This window comes from Hibiscus syriacus, unplaced genomic scaffold (genome assembly GCF_006381635.1).
Source record: "Hibiscus syriacus cultivar Baekdansim isolate YM2019G1 unplaced genomic scaffold, ASM638163v2 tig00110331_pilon, whole genome shotgun sequence".
NCBI lineage: Eukaryota > Viridiplantae > Streptophyta > Magnoliopsida > Malvales > Malvaceae > Hibiscus > Hibiscus syriacus.
The window spans coordinates 430442-450359 of NW_024062687.1; the positions used below are offsets into that span (position 1 = coordinate 430442).

Here is a 19918-nt window from a genome sequence, read left to right on the forward strand (position 1 = left end):
TTCTCTGGTTAACGTCTAGAATTTTCAATAGAGGCAAGTAGTGGTAAACTTTATCTTTTATCCCTAAGGTGACAGAGACGCGCTTGGCACCTATTCAGAAAGCCCCTGAAGTACGTGTCTAGTAAAGCTTCTCGTATTGCGCTGCACCTATCTCTTCAAAGGCGTTTTACTCCCCGTCGTGATGCGGGCGAGGATACAATGCAAAACAATAATACATGAATTGCAAAATGGAACAGAATTAGAAAATACAATTATTTGTCCAAATTACACCTGCTTTTTGTTTGTTACATATGAAAACAATATGGTAATCCCGCTTTATTATCCATGTTCTCTCTTGGTTTTTATTTCTTTTGAACCCTAAAACTGAAATAAACAATTTCAAAACTTTTAGATGAAGTCGGGCTGGCCTGTTGAAGTCAAGCATCGATGCCACATACGGCTGTTCGGATCTACTTTTCGAGGATGAGAAATAACCTCAGGGATTGGAAAATAGACATAATGAGTGTTGCATATACCGACTGTAATGCCACTATATCCAGCAAATGCACCATGAACCTGTAAATGCATGCATGCATCCCATTTCAGGAGATCAGTTCTATATCTATGTAATATAACCCTACATCGATATGGAACGAGGAAGTGACATGCCAGAAGGCAAAGCCAAAATTAAAATGCAAGGGTTAAAAGTAATGGATACTTACAGCATTTTGTCCTAGCACAGTGCATAGAATTCGATCTGATGCATTTGCACGGATTGCACGAATCATGTATGTTGGATCAATATACTTCACATCAGCAGGGACGCCAATTTCCTTAAAATATTTCTTTGTCTGGTAGTAAGATAGTGAAATAACATTTAGTAAACCTATAAATGTTCATCAAATGCAAAGAAAAATGATATATCTTTTAATAGAAGAACATAGAACGTGATTTGCTTCACCGTCTCCTAGAAACACGATTTAGAAAGGTTTCAAATGTCTTAGTAGATCTTTACTTCTTCTAGCGGGAGTTTACAAACAAACAAATGTAAGAAATAAACTACAACGAGAATGAAATACCTCTTGTTGGATATGCACACCAATATCTCCAAGTACAATGTTTCCAGAAGCATCGGTAGCATTAGTTTTTTCAACGAGATTCTGCACCAAAAAAGCAGCACTTCAGAAATGCTCAGCTCACATATTTTAATGTGCATCATATTTTTCAAATTTGAAAATCTCTTTAAGAAATGACGCTTCGTCTTCGAATAGGGACACAACACAGTAAAACAATTTCTCAAACAAATATAAAGAGATATCCTGGTACCTTAACCCTGCTTTTGAAAATACCTATTTTACAAAGGGAAATAAAGTTCAACCTATTGGTTCTTTTATCCTTCAACTAATTGCTTGTGAATTTCATCAGACTCAAAACATTTACACTGCCAAAACATGATAAAATTGAGAGAGCACACAAAAAAAATATTTTTCAAGGAACGTCTCTGCGAAGCTACCAACTGAATATAGACCAATCTTCTCTGCAGTAAAGCAAGTGAATTTCACATAATTTATAATTCCCATACGAGAAGTTATTGATGTTGAGAAAGATACAAAATTTACTAATAGAATTGAACGGAAGAAACCATAGAATAGACAGCAGATTAAAGCAATAATAATAAAAAACCATAGAATAGACAGCAGATTAAAGCAATAATAAAAAAACCAGCCCCCCGCCCCTAACACACGCACACACTTATATAGTCACCTGTCCAGCTCCTTCTGCCACGCAGACCACAGCCGATCCCTTTGTCTCTGTGAGGTATTTCAGATGCCTTAATACACCATGAGGCCCATTCAAATTGAAAGGTACCTGATCAGCACTAGTAACATGCATTTAAAGACTGAAGATCATCGTTGATCATAATTTATTGTTAATAATCAGTAAAATACCTCTGGAATCAAACATATGTCAACTTGTCCACTAGCCGAGGATGATTGCATGGCTATGAAACCACTGCTACGACCCATCAATTTCACAATACCGATTCCGTGGTAAGCACTATGTGCCTGGTAATTGATTAAAGTAGAAAAAAGGGTAGTTAAAGACGGGAAAGATTTTTTGCAAATATATTTAGGTAGATAAGTATCATGTAATGCATGAACCCAAAAGTAAAATAATTATTTTATATCAACACCAACAATCGAAGCTGATATACCTCAATGTATGCAGAGTTGATTGCCCGTTGTGCTTCTTCAACAGCAGTATCAAAACCAAAGGTTTTATCCATCAGCAGAATGTCATTGTCAATAGTTTTTGGCACACCAACTACAGCCACTTTTAATTTTCTTTTGCGGCACTGAAAACAAGTGTACGAACATATAGATTTAGCAAAACACAAAGCCAGCCCCTATTTGTGACAGAAGATTTTTGCAACTCTTAGAGATTCTTTTTTTTATATAAGAATTGAAGGTCTCGTTAAAAACGCCTTTCATGATTAATGGAATTCAAAATGAGTTTCTTAATCAGCGGAAGGAGGAAAAGAGTCATATACTTCATTAATAATAAAGAGGATACATAAAATTTAAAACATCTAGATAACCCCCTTACAAACAACCCGAAAACCCAAAATCAAATGCCCCTAATAACAACAGTATACTTAGCCTATTCCAGCCTTAGCTAGTCCATTTGCCTCTATATTGATTGTCCTAGCAACTCATCTAATTACACCCTCCAAGTCATTAAAAGCCTATCAGCTATGCCTTTGACAATTATGACATACATATCATGACAATTTACAACATTCTTAACCCATTCCACTGCCACTTTACAATCAGTTTCAATAATCAACCGACCCTTAATACATCCTCGCAAGGAATCAAAAAGAGATAATCCCTTCTAAACAGCCTTTAGCTCCATCAAAGCAGGTGGACCCGGGCTAGAAGCCTCCTTGAATGAACCTAAAATCACTCCTGCATCATCTCTTAGAATACCAGCAATTCCACTTCTCTTCCAATCACCGCTTGTTGCTGCATCCACATTCAATTTGACGAAGCCCTTAGGAGGAGGGGACCAAGGGAGCTTAGTGTTGATCTATTTGTTATGGGGGAAACAAAAATCCCCTAGGGAGGGGTCACTGATAAGAGAGTCCTTAGGAGTAGACAAATATTTAAACTTAGCTAAGAACCAATAAGTGTTCACGTGTTGTGAGTACTATAAAATATACGCAAATAATGTGCAAGTATACACAATCGCTCAAATAATATAATGATGAGTGAGTATCGTCTCCACAAGGATTGGGTGAAATTACGAAAGTCTAACCAAAGCAACGCACTAAATTATCTAAATATAGTTAGTCTTGATATATACAAATGTCACGGTAATGGAAATGTGTATGCTGGTGAATGTGGATTGATGGTGTGATGGTGTAGCAAATGGAAATGCAGTGGCAATGATGGATGTTTAATATTGAGTATGGCACTGAAAAATGGTAAAAACAATAAATAAAAAGATAAATAAAATAAGAAGAAAATAATCCTCACGTGACAAGCTTCCAATGAAATGAATGGTAAGGATTGGTCTAAGGTTGCTAAACTTATTTATCATGTATATTTAAGCTATCTTGTCTTTACTTACTCGACAGGGCTTTCCTAAGGTGTTCAAAAGAACCTAACAGAATAGGATGCCAAGGCATCTGCTCTCACTCAACGATGTTGGACAGCCTACCCTATTGATAAAGACACTCTTTTTAGTCGTTGAAATCCTATCCTAGTCTCTTCCGAGATTTAAGGGATTAAGTTATAATATTCCTAGGCCGGTTCAAAGCCCCTTGAAAATACTATAACCCATTGCTTATGAGGATCTTATCTTGCGTTTCTTCCGAATACTTACAAGTATTTTTAGCTTAGGATTCTTCCGAATACCTAACCTTCATCTAAGAGATTAACATTTTCATGCCTCTTACAAGCCTAGATGGTGAAGCATTCATAAGCAAAGCAAATAAAGAACCCAAAATAAACTTAAATATACCCTCAAAAAATAAAGTTTAAGCAATCGTTCAACCAACCACCACCAAATAAGTTAGTTCATGGTGGGATTCGAAATATCCAAACACAAAGTCATGAAAATATTCGTTCCAACAACCCACAAATTAATTGAAAAATAGCAGCAAAAGGGAAGTGAGAAGAAGCCTTCGACGCGCCACCGGAGGTCTCCTCTTGGCCACCACAAACCACCTACCTCGCTAGCTCCTTCCGGCACCTAGGTTACCACTCCTTTGAGCTTTATCAATGGAGGAATATCCCAAGGAAGAAGAAATAAAAATGTGATTTTTTTCTGCTCTATGCTTGTGCTCTCTGTCCTCCTTTTTCTTCTCTCCCATGAGGTGTCATATATAATAAAAATATCTAGGGTAATGATGAGGTTGTTGGGTGCAAAATACCCCTCATATCCCTAGAATCACATGTTGTGCATGAGCCTTATCCTCCAAGTGGCAGTGGTCCTTTGGAAGCTCTGACAGGCGGTTACAGCAGTCCTTCACGTGCAGAGACAGTTGTCCAGTGCCAGCTGTCCTTATGTAGAAATATCTTTTTATCTTTTTCTGCACCAGAAATGCCAAGGCATTTCAATCTGCTTTAGCAACGTGTGATGTCGCGGCATTACTTCCCAAAAAATCTTTTTTCTTGCTATTCCCTGCACACCATAGACAAACTGCACATTTCCCTCAAACACCACCATTAAGAAATAAAATAGCACAAAACCATAAATGCAACTATATGCAACTACATGATCCTAAAATGACTAAAATGAGCTTTTAAACAAACAATAACTTGAGTGAAAAAGGCTTTAAAAGTAGCCTTTTTAGGAAGTTAACACACCCCCAAACTTAAGCTATTGCTTGTCCTCAAGCAATGGATAGCAGTTACATAAGCATAATGTCATGGCAAAGTTCGATAGTAAGACAGTAGGACAAAATTGAATTTCAACCCTCAGAACGATAGGCTTCAACATGCTAGACTTATCAAGAATTCAAGTACTTTTCCCTATGTCAAAATCCTTTGTGGTAGTGTGTGTGCGTGATTGTATCCAATCTATACTTAGCGAATTTAGACAATTTCTAATCAAGTCCCCTAGTTTTTGTCAATGCATTTACTTATCATTAAGTACATTTTTACTCCCTTCTCTTTGAATATTTTTTTTAAACTGTTACGAAGAGAGTCAGCTCATCACACCTACTCTCCCACACTCTAAATGAAAGGGAGCATACCTTCCATCCCCGAGCTAGTTAAGTAGAGTCATCACGTGACTTCTTTCATTCACTCATATGTACAAGGCTTCCATTTATTAAAGAAAGTTCCAGGAAATGCCACGGCAAAGAGGAGTGTCCCTCTATAGCTATGCTTAAGCATTTATTCACAGTTTCATTTCTAAGGGAGTTTGTTTTTTATTTTTCTTTTAAACACCATACTATATTTCAATGCCAAGACTAACTAAAGTTCTTTCATAAAAATTTCCTAAATTTTCTAAGTATAGAAAACATACAAATCGTGTAAATATTTTTCACAAAGCATTAAGCCCTAGAGTGAGTTCTATCATTCTCAACAGTCATTTACATTCAGATTCTAGCCTAACAAAACTATCATCATCGGGTATCCTCAAAACATTTCATCTTACTGTCCTACCATTACTGATGTCATAGCATAATACTATGCTAATGCTATCATGCATATGACCTACCAAGAACAATACCTCCCCCAAACTTAAGGGAAGCATTGTCCTCAATGCTTTAAAGAGAACTAAACTAACTATAAACTATATGTTATGCAATGAAATGCAACTAAATGAAAATGGATGCAAGAGAGGTATCTCAATGTTTACGTGGTGGTGGTGCTTTGGAGGTGCTAGCAGCTCTTCGTCGGGTGCGCTTTCGGATAGGTGTTGGGCTGGACTCGGAAGAAGTGGAGTAATAATGCGCAATGCGTCTAGCCGTGGTCTTGGTGCGGCGACCACTACGTTGTGCATGAGAAAGATTGGGTGCTGGGACGGGGCTGGGTGTTTCTTCGACAGGGACAGTGGGCGGATATTCAAGAGTCTCGGACCGGTGTGTATCAGGAGTAGGGTCAGCAGCAGGAGGATCGGGTGCATCGTGCTCGGGCTCTGGAGATGCCTCGGCATTGAATGCCGACAAAATTTCGTCTGGAAACCAGAGAAATTTCGTTGATCGTGGGGAATAATTTCTTGAAACAACGATTCCACCATAGCATCTCTATGCTTCACGTATCCAAAAAAATTACGGATGTCACCGTGTAAAGCATGCAGTTGAGCTTGAGTCTGCGTCACAGCTTCCTCGAGAGCAAGTAACCTTGCCTCGGCATTCGATTCTGTAGTACCTGCAGATTGCTCATGAACAGGGTCTTTAGACTTGGGATTTTCAAGTCCCAACAATAGTGGAAGTCTAGCCCTAGTGATGCCCGATAATCCAGGTAAAATTTCATCAAAAGCATTTTCCTCAATCTTTTTCTTACGACATAAAACGGTAATTAAATTAGAAACACCAAAGCACTTGCTTTTTTACCCAAACAGTCATGAACTTGCTGAACAATAATACGACCCACATCGATCGGACGGGACACTATCATAGAATGTAAAAGCAATAAGAGTGAAAGTGATACCGTAGTGTTGTGGGAAGTGGTCATTAGTTTATGCTTGAGAAAGTGATTCCATAACTTTGCGCGCGGCTGAAGACGTTCTCGGTTGACCGAGTATCTACTCGTTTGTCGTCCATTCCACTCAGTGTTTTCAAAACAAAGATCCTCCAAGACCCCATTGTATGTGTTGCTATCGGCTTCTTCTTCGAACATGGCATGGCCATCTACTACCTCCTGTAAATGAAAATAACGATTAATAGTAGTGGATGTAAAACGGATTTGCTTACCTCGAACGAAGATGGAGTGTTGATTGAGCTTGGAAATGTTCGCATAGAACTCTTTAACTAATGAGGCGTTCACCGAACCAGGATGACAGCAAACTTCTGCCACTTGAGCGGCGTCACGATGTCCATAACATCGGGTCCAAAACCACCATCGGTTTCCTCGGTAAAAATAAATCCCAACTCAAAAAAGAGTTTTCGGCTCTTGAAGTTTTGGAACCGAGCCTTGGCCTCATCGTTCTCAAACTGTTGCCAAGCGGTCGTGTCGGTTGGAGCTGGTCTTGAGCGCACCATTTTCAGTGTTTTTGAAGTAAGAAAAATGAAAAAAGAAGAAGCTTTTGAAAGCTTTAAAAACTTGGATGTATTTCGGCTATGAAGAGAATAAGGGAAGAAGATGAGTAAAAGATAGAGAAAAAGTAAAAGTTAACATGAAAGAGAAAAAATTAATAAAGAAAGAGAAAAGAAAAAGTTAAAAATTTGGGAGGGAAAAAAGGTGATAGGACGGTTAAGAGAGGAATTAATGGGTGGGGGGTTGTGCATGTATAGGGAAGGAAGAAAAAAACTGTCAAAAGATAATGATGGTAATAAGAAATATCAGAAATTAAATTAAATAAAAAGAAACAAATCAAAAGAATATCTCTCCAATTAATGCTTTGTCTTTTCCTCCCTTTGGTAACCGCTCCGTGTACGGTTTGCAGCAATGTGATCCCTACAAATCAGATCAAAATTTAATTACAAAATAAAATAAAATAAAACTAAAGAAAAAACTTGAATGTTAAATTTTATTTATGCACAGACACAAATTCCATGCCGAGGCATCGAATTTTGGTTCTCCTCTGAGCACGCTTCAGTATCGTGCAGCCGTAACACGTCCTTGTTGTGCGGTGGTAGAATTCCATTGTAGGCTTTCAGACGCTAGCCATTGACCTTGAAGATCTTCCCATTGTCTATTCTCTTGATGTCAACAGCTCCATGGGGATAGACATAATGCACCTCAAATGGCCCTGACCATCGAGATTTTAGCTTCCCAGGAAAGAGTTTAAGTCTGGAGTTGTAAAACAAGACTTGTTGCCCCACATGAAAATGTCGTGGCATCAGTTTTTGGTCATATCACTTCTTGGTTTTCTCCTTGTATATCCGAGCATTCTCATATGCTTGTGCTCTAAATTCTTCCATTTCATTAAGTTCTAATAATCTTTGCTCCCCAGCTAGTTGAACATCGAAATTCAATCGCTTGATAGCCCAATAAGCTTTATGTTCAAGCTCAACGGGGAAATGACAAGCTTTACCATACACTAACTTGAAGGGTGACATCCCCAAAGGAGTTTTGAATGCTGTTCTGTACGCCCAAAGTGCTTCATCCAACTTTAGCGACCAATCCTTTCGCTTTGGGTTCACCACTTTCTCTAAAATCTGCTTGATCTCTCGATTAGATATCTCAACTTGGCCATTTGTCTGCGGATGATATGCCGTGGCAATCTTGTGTCGAACTCCATATCTCAGCAATGCATTGACAATCAATTTGTTATCAAAATGGGTTCCTTCATCACTGATGATAGCACGAGGTACTCCAAACCGAGTGAAAATATACTTGTGCAAAAACTTGAGTACGGTCTTGGAGTTATTCTTTGAAGTTGCTATTGCTTCCACCCACTTTGACACATAATCCACAGCAAGCAATATATATAATTTTCCTTCAGAAGATGAGAATGGTCCCATGAAATCAATGCCCCACACATCAAACAGCTCTATCTCCAAAATATTTTGCAGCGGCATCTCATGTCGTCTGGAGATGTTTCCAGTCCGTTGGCATCGATCACATCCTTTGTAAAATGCTTGGGCATCTCTAAACAAAGTTGGCCAGTAAAAGCCTGATTGCAGGACCTTAGCAGCAGTCCTTGCTCCACCAAAATGACCTCCACTTGGGGCCGAATGACAATAGTACAAAATATCACTTTGCTCCTCTTCAGGTACACATCGTCTAATGAGCTGATCGGCACAGTGTTTGAACAGATATGGCTCATCCAAAAAATAGTGCATTGCATCGTGCTTGAACTTCTTTTTAGCCTGACTATTCAAATCAAAAGGCACAATTCCACTAACAAGAAAATTAACAAGGTCAGCGTACCATGGGATTGCCGCGGCATATAAAATTTTCTCATCAGGAAATTCCTCTTGGATATCTACAGTGTTATGGCATTCAGAATTGTTCTCTAGCCTAGATAAGTGATCAACAACTTGATTTTCAGTTCCTTTTCTATCTACCACCTCTAAGTCAAATTCTTGCAAAAGTAAGATCCACCTAATAAGTCTAGGCTTGGCATCCTTTTTGTTCACTAAGTATTTTATAGCCGAATGATCAGTGTGAACAATAACTTTAGTGCCTATTAGGTAAGGTCTAAATTTATCAAAAGCAAATACTACGGCAAGTAATTCTTTCTCAGTGGTGGTGTAGTTCAATCGTGCTTCATTTAAAGTGCGGCTAGAGTAATAAATAACATGAAAGATTTAACCTCGGCGTTGCCCCAAAACAGCTCCTACGGCATAATCACTTGCATCACACATCAGCTCAAATGGTGAGTTCACATTTTTCACAGTCTATCAAGATACGTCCAGTGGCTAGGAAAGGTCTTCCCATAATGATTGGTGCCTTGGCATCAACTTCGCAGTCCAGAATTAAGAAGTCGACTGGAAACACAAACTTGTCCACCCTTACTATGACATCCTCGACTCTCCCTTCAGGTTTAACATGGGATTTGTCGGCAAGTTGTAAAATAACTGAGGTGGGTCTTGCATCTCCTATGCCAAGCTTCAAGAATATCGATTTCGGCATTAAGTTGACAGTTGAACCAAGATCACATAAAGCCTTTCCAACGAAATTAGCTCCAATTGAACAAGGAATAATGAAGCTGCCCGGATCATTTCTCTTTGGCGACAACTTACTCAATGAAGAACAAAATTCTGTTGCCGTGGCAACAGTCTCTACTTTCCTTTTCTTGGTACAGATGTCCTTCAGAAATTTGGCATACATCGGCATCTGTTCAACAGCTTCCAAGAGAGGTATATTGATATGGAGCTGATCAAGAATGTCTACGAACTTCTTGAACTGAACTTCATCATTGTGCTTCTTCAATCTTTGCGGGAAGGGTGGGGGAGGTCTAGCTTCCTTAGCTGTAGGAATAGAATTTTCTTTTGCCTTGGCATCAGAATCTGGTACCTTGGCAGAATCTTCCTCCTTGTCCTTCTCAGAAACTCTATCTTGTAATTCAGCTTCAGTAGTGGGATTAGAATCATCTTGTTGTGGCCCACTATCCTTGACTTGTCGATTGATTTGTGTTCCACTCCTAAGAGTTAACACATTGCAATCTTCTTTTCCAGGCCCTTTAGTGACTTCAGTATCACTTGGCAAACGTCCTTGCTGACGCTCTTGCAATGCCGTAACAATCTGACCAACTTGACCTTCCAAAGCTCTCAGAGACGAGCTATGGCTTTGAAGTAAGGCGCCTTGACTATGAAGTAAAGCTCCTTGATTCTTAATTGAAGTAGAATGGTCTTGCAGCATTGTCTTCGTAGTAGATATGAATTCTTGAATTGTAGCTTCTAAGGAACTTATGCTCGCTGAAGATGAAGCTCCTTTGTTAGCATTATGCCATGGCATAGCATTTTGGTAACCTTGAGGCTCATTGTGATTCTGCTGCCTAGTAGGTTGATTAGCATTGTGGGCTCCTTGATTTCCCCATGAAAAATTAGGATGCTGACGCCATCCAGCAGTATAAGTGTTTGAGTAAGGATTGTTGCTGCCTCGATTGTAATTGCCTACAAAGTTGATGGACTCATGGTTGGTTGGGCATTCGCTCTCGTGATTATTGCCTTGGCATAACAGACATGACAGACTAGTTGTTTTCACTTCCTTCACATCAGTGGAACATTGTAAGTTATTCAACATATTAGTAATAGCGGAGAGTTGAGCGGACACCGAATCTTTGGCTTCTAACTTGAATGCTCCAGGTGCTCTCCTCCCACTCCCAAATCTTGAGGAAGGAAATTGATAATCATTGTTAGTAATTCTGTCCAAGATAGCAAACGCCTCCGTAGGTGATTTGTCCAGCAATGTCCCATTTGCCGAGGCATCCAGTAACATCCTCGTGGGTGCATTGACTCCATTATAGAACATGACTACTTGAGTCCAATCATGAAAACCATGATTTGAACACTTTCGAAGCAAACTCTTGTAACGATCCCAACACTCATACATGGATTCGTCGTCGCCCTGGCGAAAAGATGATATTTCATTCCTTAGCTACGTATTCATGTTTGGTGGGTTGTACCTCAATAAGAAACTCTTGCAAAGATTGGCCCATGATTCCATCGAACCGGCTGGTACACCACTCAACCAAGCCCTTGCTCGGTCACGCAATGAATACGGAAAAAGCTTTAATTTCAGAAAATCCTCATGCACTCCTTCTTGGCGGAAAGAATTACAAACCTCCAGAAAATTGCGAATGTGCTGCCTGGCATCTTCAGTTGGCATACCCCCAAACTGCCCAATGGAATTCAACATGTTGAACATGACTGGTTTCAGCTCGAAATGTGCAGCTTGAATTTCAGGTGCCACAATCCCAGGATTCAGATCATCCAGCATCGGATTTAAATGATCTTGAATAACACGAGGCCTGATAGTAGGTTCAGCATTGTTTAATGCCGCGGCATTCTGATTTCCGTCATCTTGACCAATGCCTTGGTTTCCAATCAGATACATATTTCCTTGAGCACGTCTTCTTCTTCTAAAGAGTCTTTCAATATCAGGTTCTATCGGTTCCAAAGGTTCTTCAGAATTTCTTCTAGGTATACACTAAATAAACCTTCATCTAAGAGATGAACATTTTCATGCCTCTTACAAGCCTAGATGGTGAAGCATTCATAAGCAAAGCAAATAAAGAACCCAAAATAAACTTAAATATACCCTCAAAAAATAAAGTTTAAGCAATCGTTCAACCAACCACCACCAAATAAGTTAGTTCATGGTGGGATTCGAAATATCCAAACACAAAGTCATGAAAATATTCATTCCAACAACCCACAAATTAATAGAAAAATAGCAGCAAAAGGGAAGTGAGAAGAAACCTTCGACGCGCCACCGGAGGTCTCCTCTCGGCCACCACGAACCACCTACCTCGCTAGCTCCTTCTGACGCCTAGCTTACCACTCTTTGGAGCTTTATCAATGGAGGAATATCCCAAGGAAGAAGAAATAAAAATGTGATTTTTTTCTGCTCTATGCGTGTGCTCTCTGTCCTCCTTTTTCTTCTCTCCCATGAGGTGTCATATATAATAAAAATATCTAGGGGTAATGATGAGGTTGTTGGGTGCAAAATACCCCTCATACCTCTAGAATCACATGTTGTGCATGAACCTTATCCTCCAAGTGGCAGTGGTCCTTTGGCAGCTCTGGCAGGCGATTACAGCAGTCCTTCACGTGCAGAGACAGTTGTCCAGTGCTAGCTGTCCTTATGCAGAAATATCTTTGTCTTTTTCTGCGTCAGAAATGCCAAGGCATTTCAATCTGCTTTAGCAACGTGTGATGCTGCAGCATTACTTCCCAAAGAATCATTTTTCTTGCTATTCCCTGCACACCATAGACAAACTGCACCTTTCCCTCAAACAGCACCATTAAGAAATAAAATAGCACAACCACCACAAATGCAACTACATGATCCTAAAATGACTAAAATGAGCTTTTAAACAAACAATAACTTAAGTGAAAAAGGCTTTAAAAGTAGTTTTTTTATAAAGTTAACAATAAGCAAGCCTAAATCTTGCTAAGAAGAATAAGTCAGTCTGATCTAATTTCCCACCTTCGAAGAATGGCATTCCTAACTTTCCAAATAGTCCAGATAACTACTCCTGGAATAAAAGTCCAAATAACCGAATTAAGATTCAATTCTTCCCAAGCTAAGCGAAAGCTCTGAGCATTTTCAAGAAAAACCGAACTTAGACTCCAAAACTTCATGAATTTGTTCCAGTGACCACACAACAGAGCACGAGAAGAATAAATGAGAAGAAGATTCATCCATCAATTTACAAAGAGGGCATAAAATATCTTCAATACCCATAACCCCTCTTTTAACCAATTTTGTCTTCACCGGCAGCTTCTGAAGAACCACCTGCCACATGAAAGACTCGTCTCTTGGAGGCATCAATCCTTTCCACAAGATGTTCTTCCAAAAATGAACCTCCTCGAAGCCCGAGGAACATACCTTCACACATGAACTAACAGAGTAGACACCAGTCCCATTACCTTTCCAGATCAGTCCATCATTTGACACTTTAGACAAGCTATAATTTGAGATAATTGACATCAAGTTTTCCCATTGTTCAAATTCCCAATCAATCAAATTCCTCCTCAACTGAATATTCCAAATCCAGCCCATTGAATTAAACTCACCGAACTCGATTAATTTGCCACTCTTGTTAGAAGAAATGGAGAACAGTCTAGGGAAAGTAACATTAAGCGGATAGTTCATCGCCCAGCGATCTTGCCAAAACCAAATAAGCTCACCATTACCAACTTGAATTATGCTCATACTTCGAAACTTGGAGTCAAATGAGTCTTCTTTAAAATGATTATTGACCACTGATTTCCAGATCCAAGAAGCTTGAGCTGGAACCTTGCTATTAAACAATAATGAGGAGTCAATCAAGATTGTATTTAGAGCATATCATCCTCCTCCAAACAACAATCCTATCATTACCAAACGTCCAAGATCATTTTCCAAGAAGTGCTCTATTCATATTGATTAGATCCAACACTCCCAAACCTCCCTCATTCTTAGGTTTACACACAGTGGACCAATTAACCCAATGAATGTTGTTTTTCTCCCCCTCCCCATAAAAACTTAGACATAATGGAATTAAGTTTAGAATTGACCGAGGAGGGAATTCTTAGAGATTCTTAATCACATAACTCCTTTAATATCCCTCCTGATCGATATATTAGATATACTTTGAAATGAAAAACATAGCTTAGAAAAACCAAAAATGGAAAATAAATCTGTATCTTTCAGTTACCTAAGACCAATGCCTTGATGAAGTTGATTAAATGACTCAACAAAATTAATAAACACATCTTAGAAGGGATTAAAAAGAAACCACCTTAGTTTTAGTGAGTTCTATTTTCAAATTTAAGATAATAATAATAAAGGAAATACCATGTTCAAGATTAATGAATAATGCTAAAGATGAAGACTACATAATAGGTATCTGATATGAACCTCATTATGAATAGCATTGGCCCCAGCATGGGTGCCGTTTCCACCCAACACAAAAAGCATGTTGATTCCTCTTTCCTGACATCAATTTTGGAAGCATATCAGAACATCGCTACATACTTGGCCTCATGTGTCTAGCTATTTTGATTCAAAATTTACAATTCCTTCAAGAAGATTTGAGTTAATCATACAGTAGATGAAGAGTTTTGAGTACCTCCATACTAGTGACAATATCACTGACAGAGGGCCCTCCTCGTGAAACACCCAACAAGCTTCCACCTGAAAGGTGTATATTTTGGACCACTTTCCGTGATAGCTGAAAATCGATCCAAATTAACAATAGAAAATATTGGATGGAGCATAGATATTTTCTAACAAATCATTTTTAGGAAAGAAACACAACTTACTGGCATTTCAGCCAAATCTTTGTCAGAGAATCCACGATAACCAAAAGGAATCCCTACGATGTCTTTTACACCATATATTTCCAGTGTGAGGGCAATCTGCACAAATTCATTAATTTAAGCACGTATTGATCAATAAACACCAAAGCATTCAGATTTCAGACTAAACAAAGAAATTTCAATTTAAAGAATATATATTCATAGTGCTAAGATCCAGTCATAATTATTTCATCCGACTTCATTAGTTTACACTAGGCCAAAAGTGATACTTTAACTACCAAACTTCAATTAATTCCCTGTAAATACCTTCCTTTTATAAAGCAAAACCATAAATTCATGTATGAAATTTATTTACCAAGTGAAAAATAAGAGATATATTCCATGTCCTCAATCTGAGTCAGTAGGTACTGAAAATGAACATTTGATTTTAATATGAAATACAAATTAAAAAACAGTTAACAATTACGTAACTACAACAATGAAAGCACTGAGCCAAATCAAACAGCATAGCATAGCTGTTGTAGGGAATTATTACCGGCCAACAGCATATTGAAATTTAAATATTTGAGCTGACCTGTCTAATTAGATCATTAAGACCAGGGCAAAGCCCACCACAAGTAACAATTGCAGCCTTCACTTCTTCTGGTTTGAAATAAATTTTCTCTCGTGGCCCAGCACGATGAACCCTAACATGATATGTCATAATGTTACATATAATATCAATAGCATCCAAATAAACTTTAAAGTTTCATACATTAGACAAAAGCGGTGGTAAGGAATATATAAGACCGCAACAAATATGGGCATATGTGATACCATTGGATCTATACGTTACCAATTCTACTTAATCAGTAAAAGAGTTGTTAAACAAAATTAAAAATACTATAACAATACTTCACTACATATTATTTAAAATAACATAGCTTGTAAAGAAAGATGTGATGCACGAGTTCACAAAACCCTAGTAATAAGTTTATACTTGCCATTGTTCAACCCAAGTACAGTTAGGATCAATGCATTCTGCACCAGCAGATGTTGGAGAAGAGAAATGTATGACCTGAAATATTTAAAAGATCATAATTTTTTAACCAATATAGTCTAAAGAGAGGATGATTAACTATACATCATTGCAGGATTATTTCTGTCAAGCATTTTCTTGATTTAAGACATAAATATAACGACAGAGATGGGCAAACCATAGTTTACTTCTGAAGGTGCAAAGCCTGGATTTCTTTCCTAAAATTACTTATGCCATTTCAGATAATTTTGAATTCTCATTTTAAATACATACACTATAGATGGAATTTTTCAATTTTGAATATGATCTCAAATCTCTATAAGCATGTAAAAATTTCAATTCTCCATTTCACAATTCGCACTGTATACACAGAGGAAACAAAATCAAAATAGTGAAATTCAAATATATAGGCATATATTTACCTTAAGAAGCACTCTGTCATTATTATTAACGTAACCATGCCACTCCTCATCAGACGGATAACCTTCCGCAAAATCCTCATTAATCGGAGTTCTGTAGCCAAACGAAAGGAAAAATATATCGCTTTGTTTAATTTCCTAAGTTCAAAATAATTAATTAAAAAATGATAATTAAAAAGATAAAGGCGATCAGATATCTAGAAGTAAAAGCAAAAAATTGTAAAATTTTCAAGCAATTCGGTAAAAAGAGAGAAAGGAACTGTATTCGAACCTCATTCTGAGACAAAAAGTGGAAGGAAAAGAGTGAGCATCGAGGAAAATATCGGTGATGTGAGGAATATAAAAGCGCCTTTCGAAATCTTGCTGATACTTTGATTTCCAGTCGGGATCACTAAAATCGATGCTATTTTTGGAGTTTTGTTTACTACAATGAAGCTTGTGGAAAACTCCATTCCTTCCCTGCGATCTCAGTGCGGCGAGATTCAAGGGAGTAACTCCATGGCGGTAACCGAGGAGACGACGATAAACGTCGTCGTTTGGAGGGAGGCTGAACCTTGGAGAAGAGGAACCGGTGAAGGCGTGAGAAAGAGTTTCCATGAAAGGACAAGTGAAGTTGAAGTTTGTTCCCCCCTGGCTGCAGAGAATGATCAAGAATCAAAGCTTTTTTGGATACCGGTGGTTAAACCAATAAAAGAGAAGAAATCAAAGATTTTTTTTCTTCTGTTTTTGGAAAGGCAATGTATTGGAGGGAGGAGAATAAAAGCAAACAAATTGAGATCGGCTGCCTGTTTTGGCCCTACAGACTTCAAACTAAAAGCTACAAAATTTTGGCTTAATAAACCGAGGACTCTTAAAAATGGTTCAACTTCAATCGGCACTTCTTTCACCAATTTAACTACAGAAGTTTTTAATGATATTTTTTTTATCTTTTCAATACTTTTATGAACTCTAATTTTTTATATAAATTAAACATATATTACAAGTTTTAAGAAAAAAATATAAGTTCAAAATATTAATTCTGAAAATTATATATATATACTACAGTTTTTTTATTTAATATTTTTTTAAATTTTCTAAACTCTTTAAAAAAATTAATAAAATTGCAAAAAAAATATTTGAAAATTAAGAAAACTATTTTTATATTTTATATATTTTTCCTTTTTAAATATTTTATGAATTTTTAATTTCTAAAAAATAAATTATTGATAATAATAATTATTATTATTTTATGAAAAAAGGATAAATTATTTAACTACCGCCAAGCTTAACATGTGGGGTCTTGTGACGTCTCTTTCGACTAGGGGTGATATGTATCATCTTTTTCTCTCTAGGTTCGTTAGTATGCACCTCCAGTGTAGCCTAATGAAGAATCGAATCCACTAAGGTATTGGTAGGGATCGTATTATCTTCCATGAGGGATATGTGGCTTCCCATTGGTTTTCCATAAGTTTCCTATAGGCCGAGTTGACGCTGAAAGAATTTTTTTACCTTCATATCCCGACGCAAGTGTTGTTTTCGGAGGCATCGTCTGGTCGTTTGATACCAAGTATATGTGGTATGGCAATTGGTTGGAGGATAGATATTAGCTAATTTATATCCCACTGTCATATTCTCACATGAGGTTTTCGAAGTCATATGAGTTTAATGTGTTGTTTCCTAAGGTTGACTAGTTTTGGAAGGACCCTAGAGAGGTAGTGACTCAAGTGTCGTCCCGGATCTTGATGGAATTTCCTCTGGTTGCCTACCAAAGGATGTTTGAGCCAAGGGTTACCCAGGAGCTTGAGATCGCACGCCATAGGGGTGAACACAATGGTCTAGCGATAACCTCGGGGTAAAGGTCTGTAACACGATACTTCTATCGAATGGCTTGAATCCAATAGTCGTTTTGTCTGGTTATTATTACATACCCTAGTTTTAGAATGAAGGCTATGATATGATTCTTTGTACGGTGGATCCCAAGTCCACCTCTATCTAGTGGTTGACATATGGATTCCCAACTAACAAGGGGAATCTTCTTGCCTTCTACTGAAAATCCATATAATAGTTATCATATTAGCTTATATATTTTGTTGCATACTCCAATTGGAAGTCGAGTGGTTTGCATGAAATAGATTGGGATAGCGACAAACATTAATTTGGAAAGAGTAACTCGTCCAGCTATAGAGAGGGTGCGAGCAGTCCATCCATTGACTTTTGCTCTCATTTTGTCTAGGATGAAGTCATAGTCTGTGTTCTTCACTCGTTGATGGATGACTAAGACCCCTAAGTATTTTTCAAGGGTCTCGACTTGTTTATAACCAAGATAGGAGAATATTAAGATTTGTAGTTCTTTTTTGTGTTCAGGAGAATTATATTTGTGATTTTCATACGCTTACTCAGTGGCCTACATATTACCCAAATTAAATTAAGGTGGAGGATATCAAGTGTGCTTAGTTAAGGTCTGTACGAGAGTATAATATGAGGTCGGCGATGAAGAACATATGGGTTAGTAACAGTCTGTTTCACGCAAAGTAGAAGGGTTTCCATGCTTCTAAATCAACTAGCTTGCGGATGTTGTGTCCTAATATTTCATAGCAAGGACGAGTAGATAAGGTGATAGTGGGTCTCCTTATCTAATGCATCTTTCGGGTTTGAAGGGAGGTGTGAGTGTCTCATTCCACTACACTTGCATCGTAGAAGAGGTTATATAGTGCATGATGATGCAAATAAGCTTTGGTGGAAGTCTTGTGCCTCATAATGTGTCATGGATGAATTTCCATTTGACTCTATCAAAGGCTTTTTCAAGGTCTATTTTAATCGTCATCCATCATTGATTAGTTTTCTTATTGCGCATTGAGTTGGTGATTTCTTGGTTGAAAATAATGTTTAAGGTGTTAAACCTTCCTATTATGAAGTTTGTTTGTATGAGGTATATTAGTTTAGGCATTAGTGGTTTTAGTCGATGAACTATGATCTTGGTGATGAGTTGGTAGAGAACTGAACATAGGCTGATGGGCCAGAGGTCCATAAAAGATTATAGTCTTTACTTTTAGAATGGGGACGATGGAAGTTCTATTCAATAAGGGTTCAATTGGGCTTCCCTTGGAAACATTTTGGACCATATTGCAAACTTTCAAGCCAACTATACCCCATTGTTTTTGGAAGAACTCGATGTGGATGCCGCTGGTCCTGGTGCTTTTAAAGGGGCCATTGAGATGAGAGCTTTGCAAATTTCTTCTATGGACAGGGTGTTTTCTAGACCTTTTAAATGTGCATCTAGGATTGTGGGGATTAAAATTGTGAGAAGGTAATTGTCGTTTGTTTCGTTTGAGTTTAATTAGAGGCTTTAGAAGAAGTGTGTGGCTTTATTTTGTAGTATATGTTCGTCATGTCACCACATCTCATTCTTCACTTTCAATGATGTTATTCGGTTACAGGTTTTACGGTGTGTTGATTTTTGGTGAGAGTATTTCGTGTTGCAATCTCTATGAATGATCCAATATGATCAGGATTTTTGTTTCTATAGGAGTTCTTCTAGGTCGATCATGACTTTGAGTTCAGTTTGGAGTTTTAGTTCAATATCTGAAAGGAAGGTAGAGTTCCTTATGGCTAGTGCACGTTGTGTTCCTCGTAGTTGTGCCATTGTGTGTTGCTTATTTATTCTAATGTACCCAAAGGTTGTTTGGTTCCATGTTTCGTTGTTTTTGTAAAGTTGGAGATGGTTTCTGTTATCGAGGTAGTTAGTTTCCAATTATCAAGAACCATCCAGTCAAAGTCTTTGTGGGATTACCATCTTGTGAAATAGCAGAATTATCTATCGGGTTTAGGTTTAGAGCATTGTGCAATTCAAAGAAACATTGAGCAGTTGTCAAATTTTATTCGTAGGAGGTGGTGTATGGTTACTGCTAGGAATTTTTTGTCTCATCG

The 19918-nt window shown here is 37.9% G+C and overlaps 1 protein-coding gene across 1 annotated transcript; it reads right to left on the minus strand.

The window, feature by feature from the left end:
• Positions 1–275: 275 nt before the first annotated feature.
• LOC120119120 (ATP-dependent 6-phosphofructokinase 5, chloroplastic-like) lies at positions 276–16810 on the minus strand. The gene is made up of 13 exons (XM_039139013.1): positions 16284–16810; positions 16016–16106; positions 15559–15632; positions 15150–15261; positions 14579–14674; positions 14386–14487; positions 14175–14249; positions 2195–2335; positions 1929–2045; positions 1744–1848; positions 1059–1139; positions 702–830; positions 276–555 (listed from the first exon to the last, which is right to left on the minus strand). The coding sequence occupies exons 1-13, from the start codon at positions 16607–16609 to the stop codon at positions 388–390; spliced, it is 1617 nt and encodes a 538-aa protein (XP_038994944.1). The 5' UTR covers positions 16610–16810; the 3' UTR covers positions 276–387.
• Between the last annotated feature and the right edge of the window lie 3108 nt (positions 16811–19918).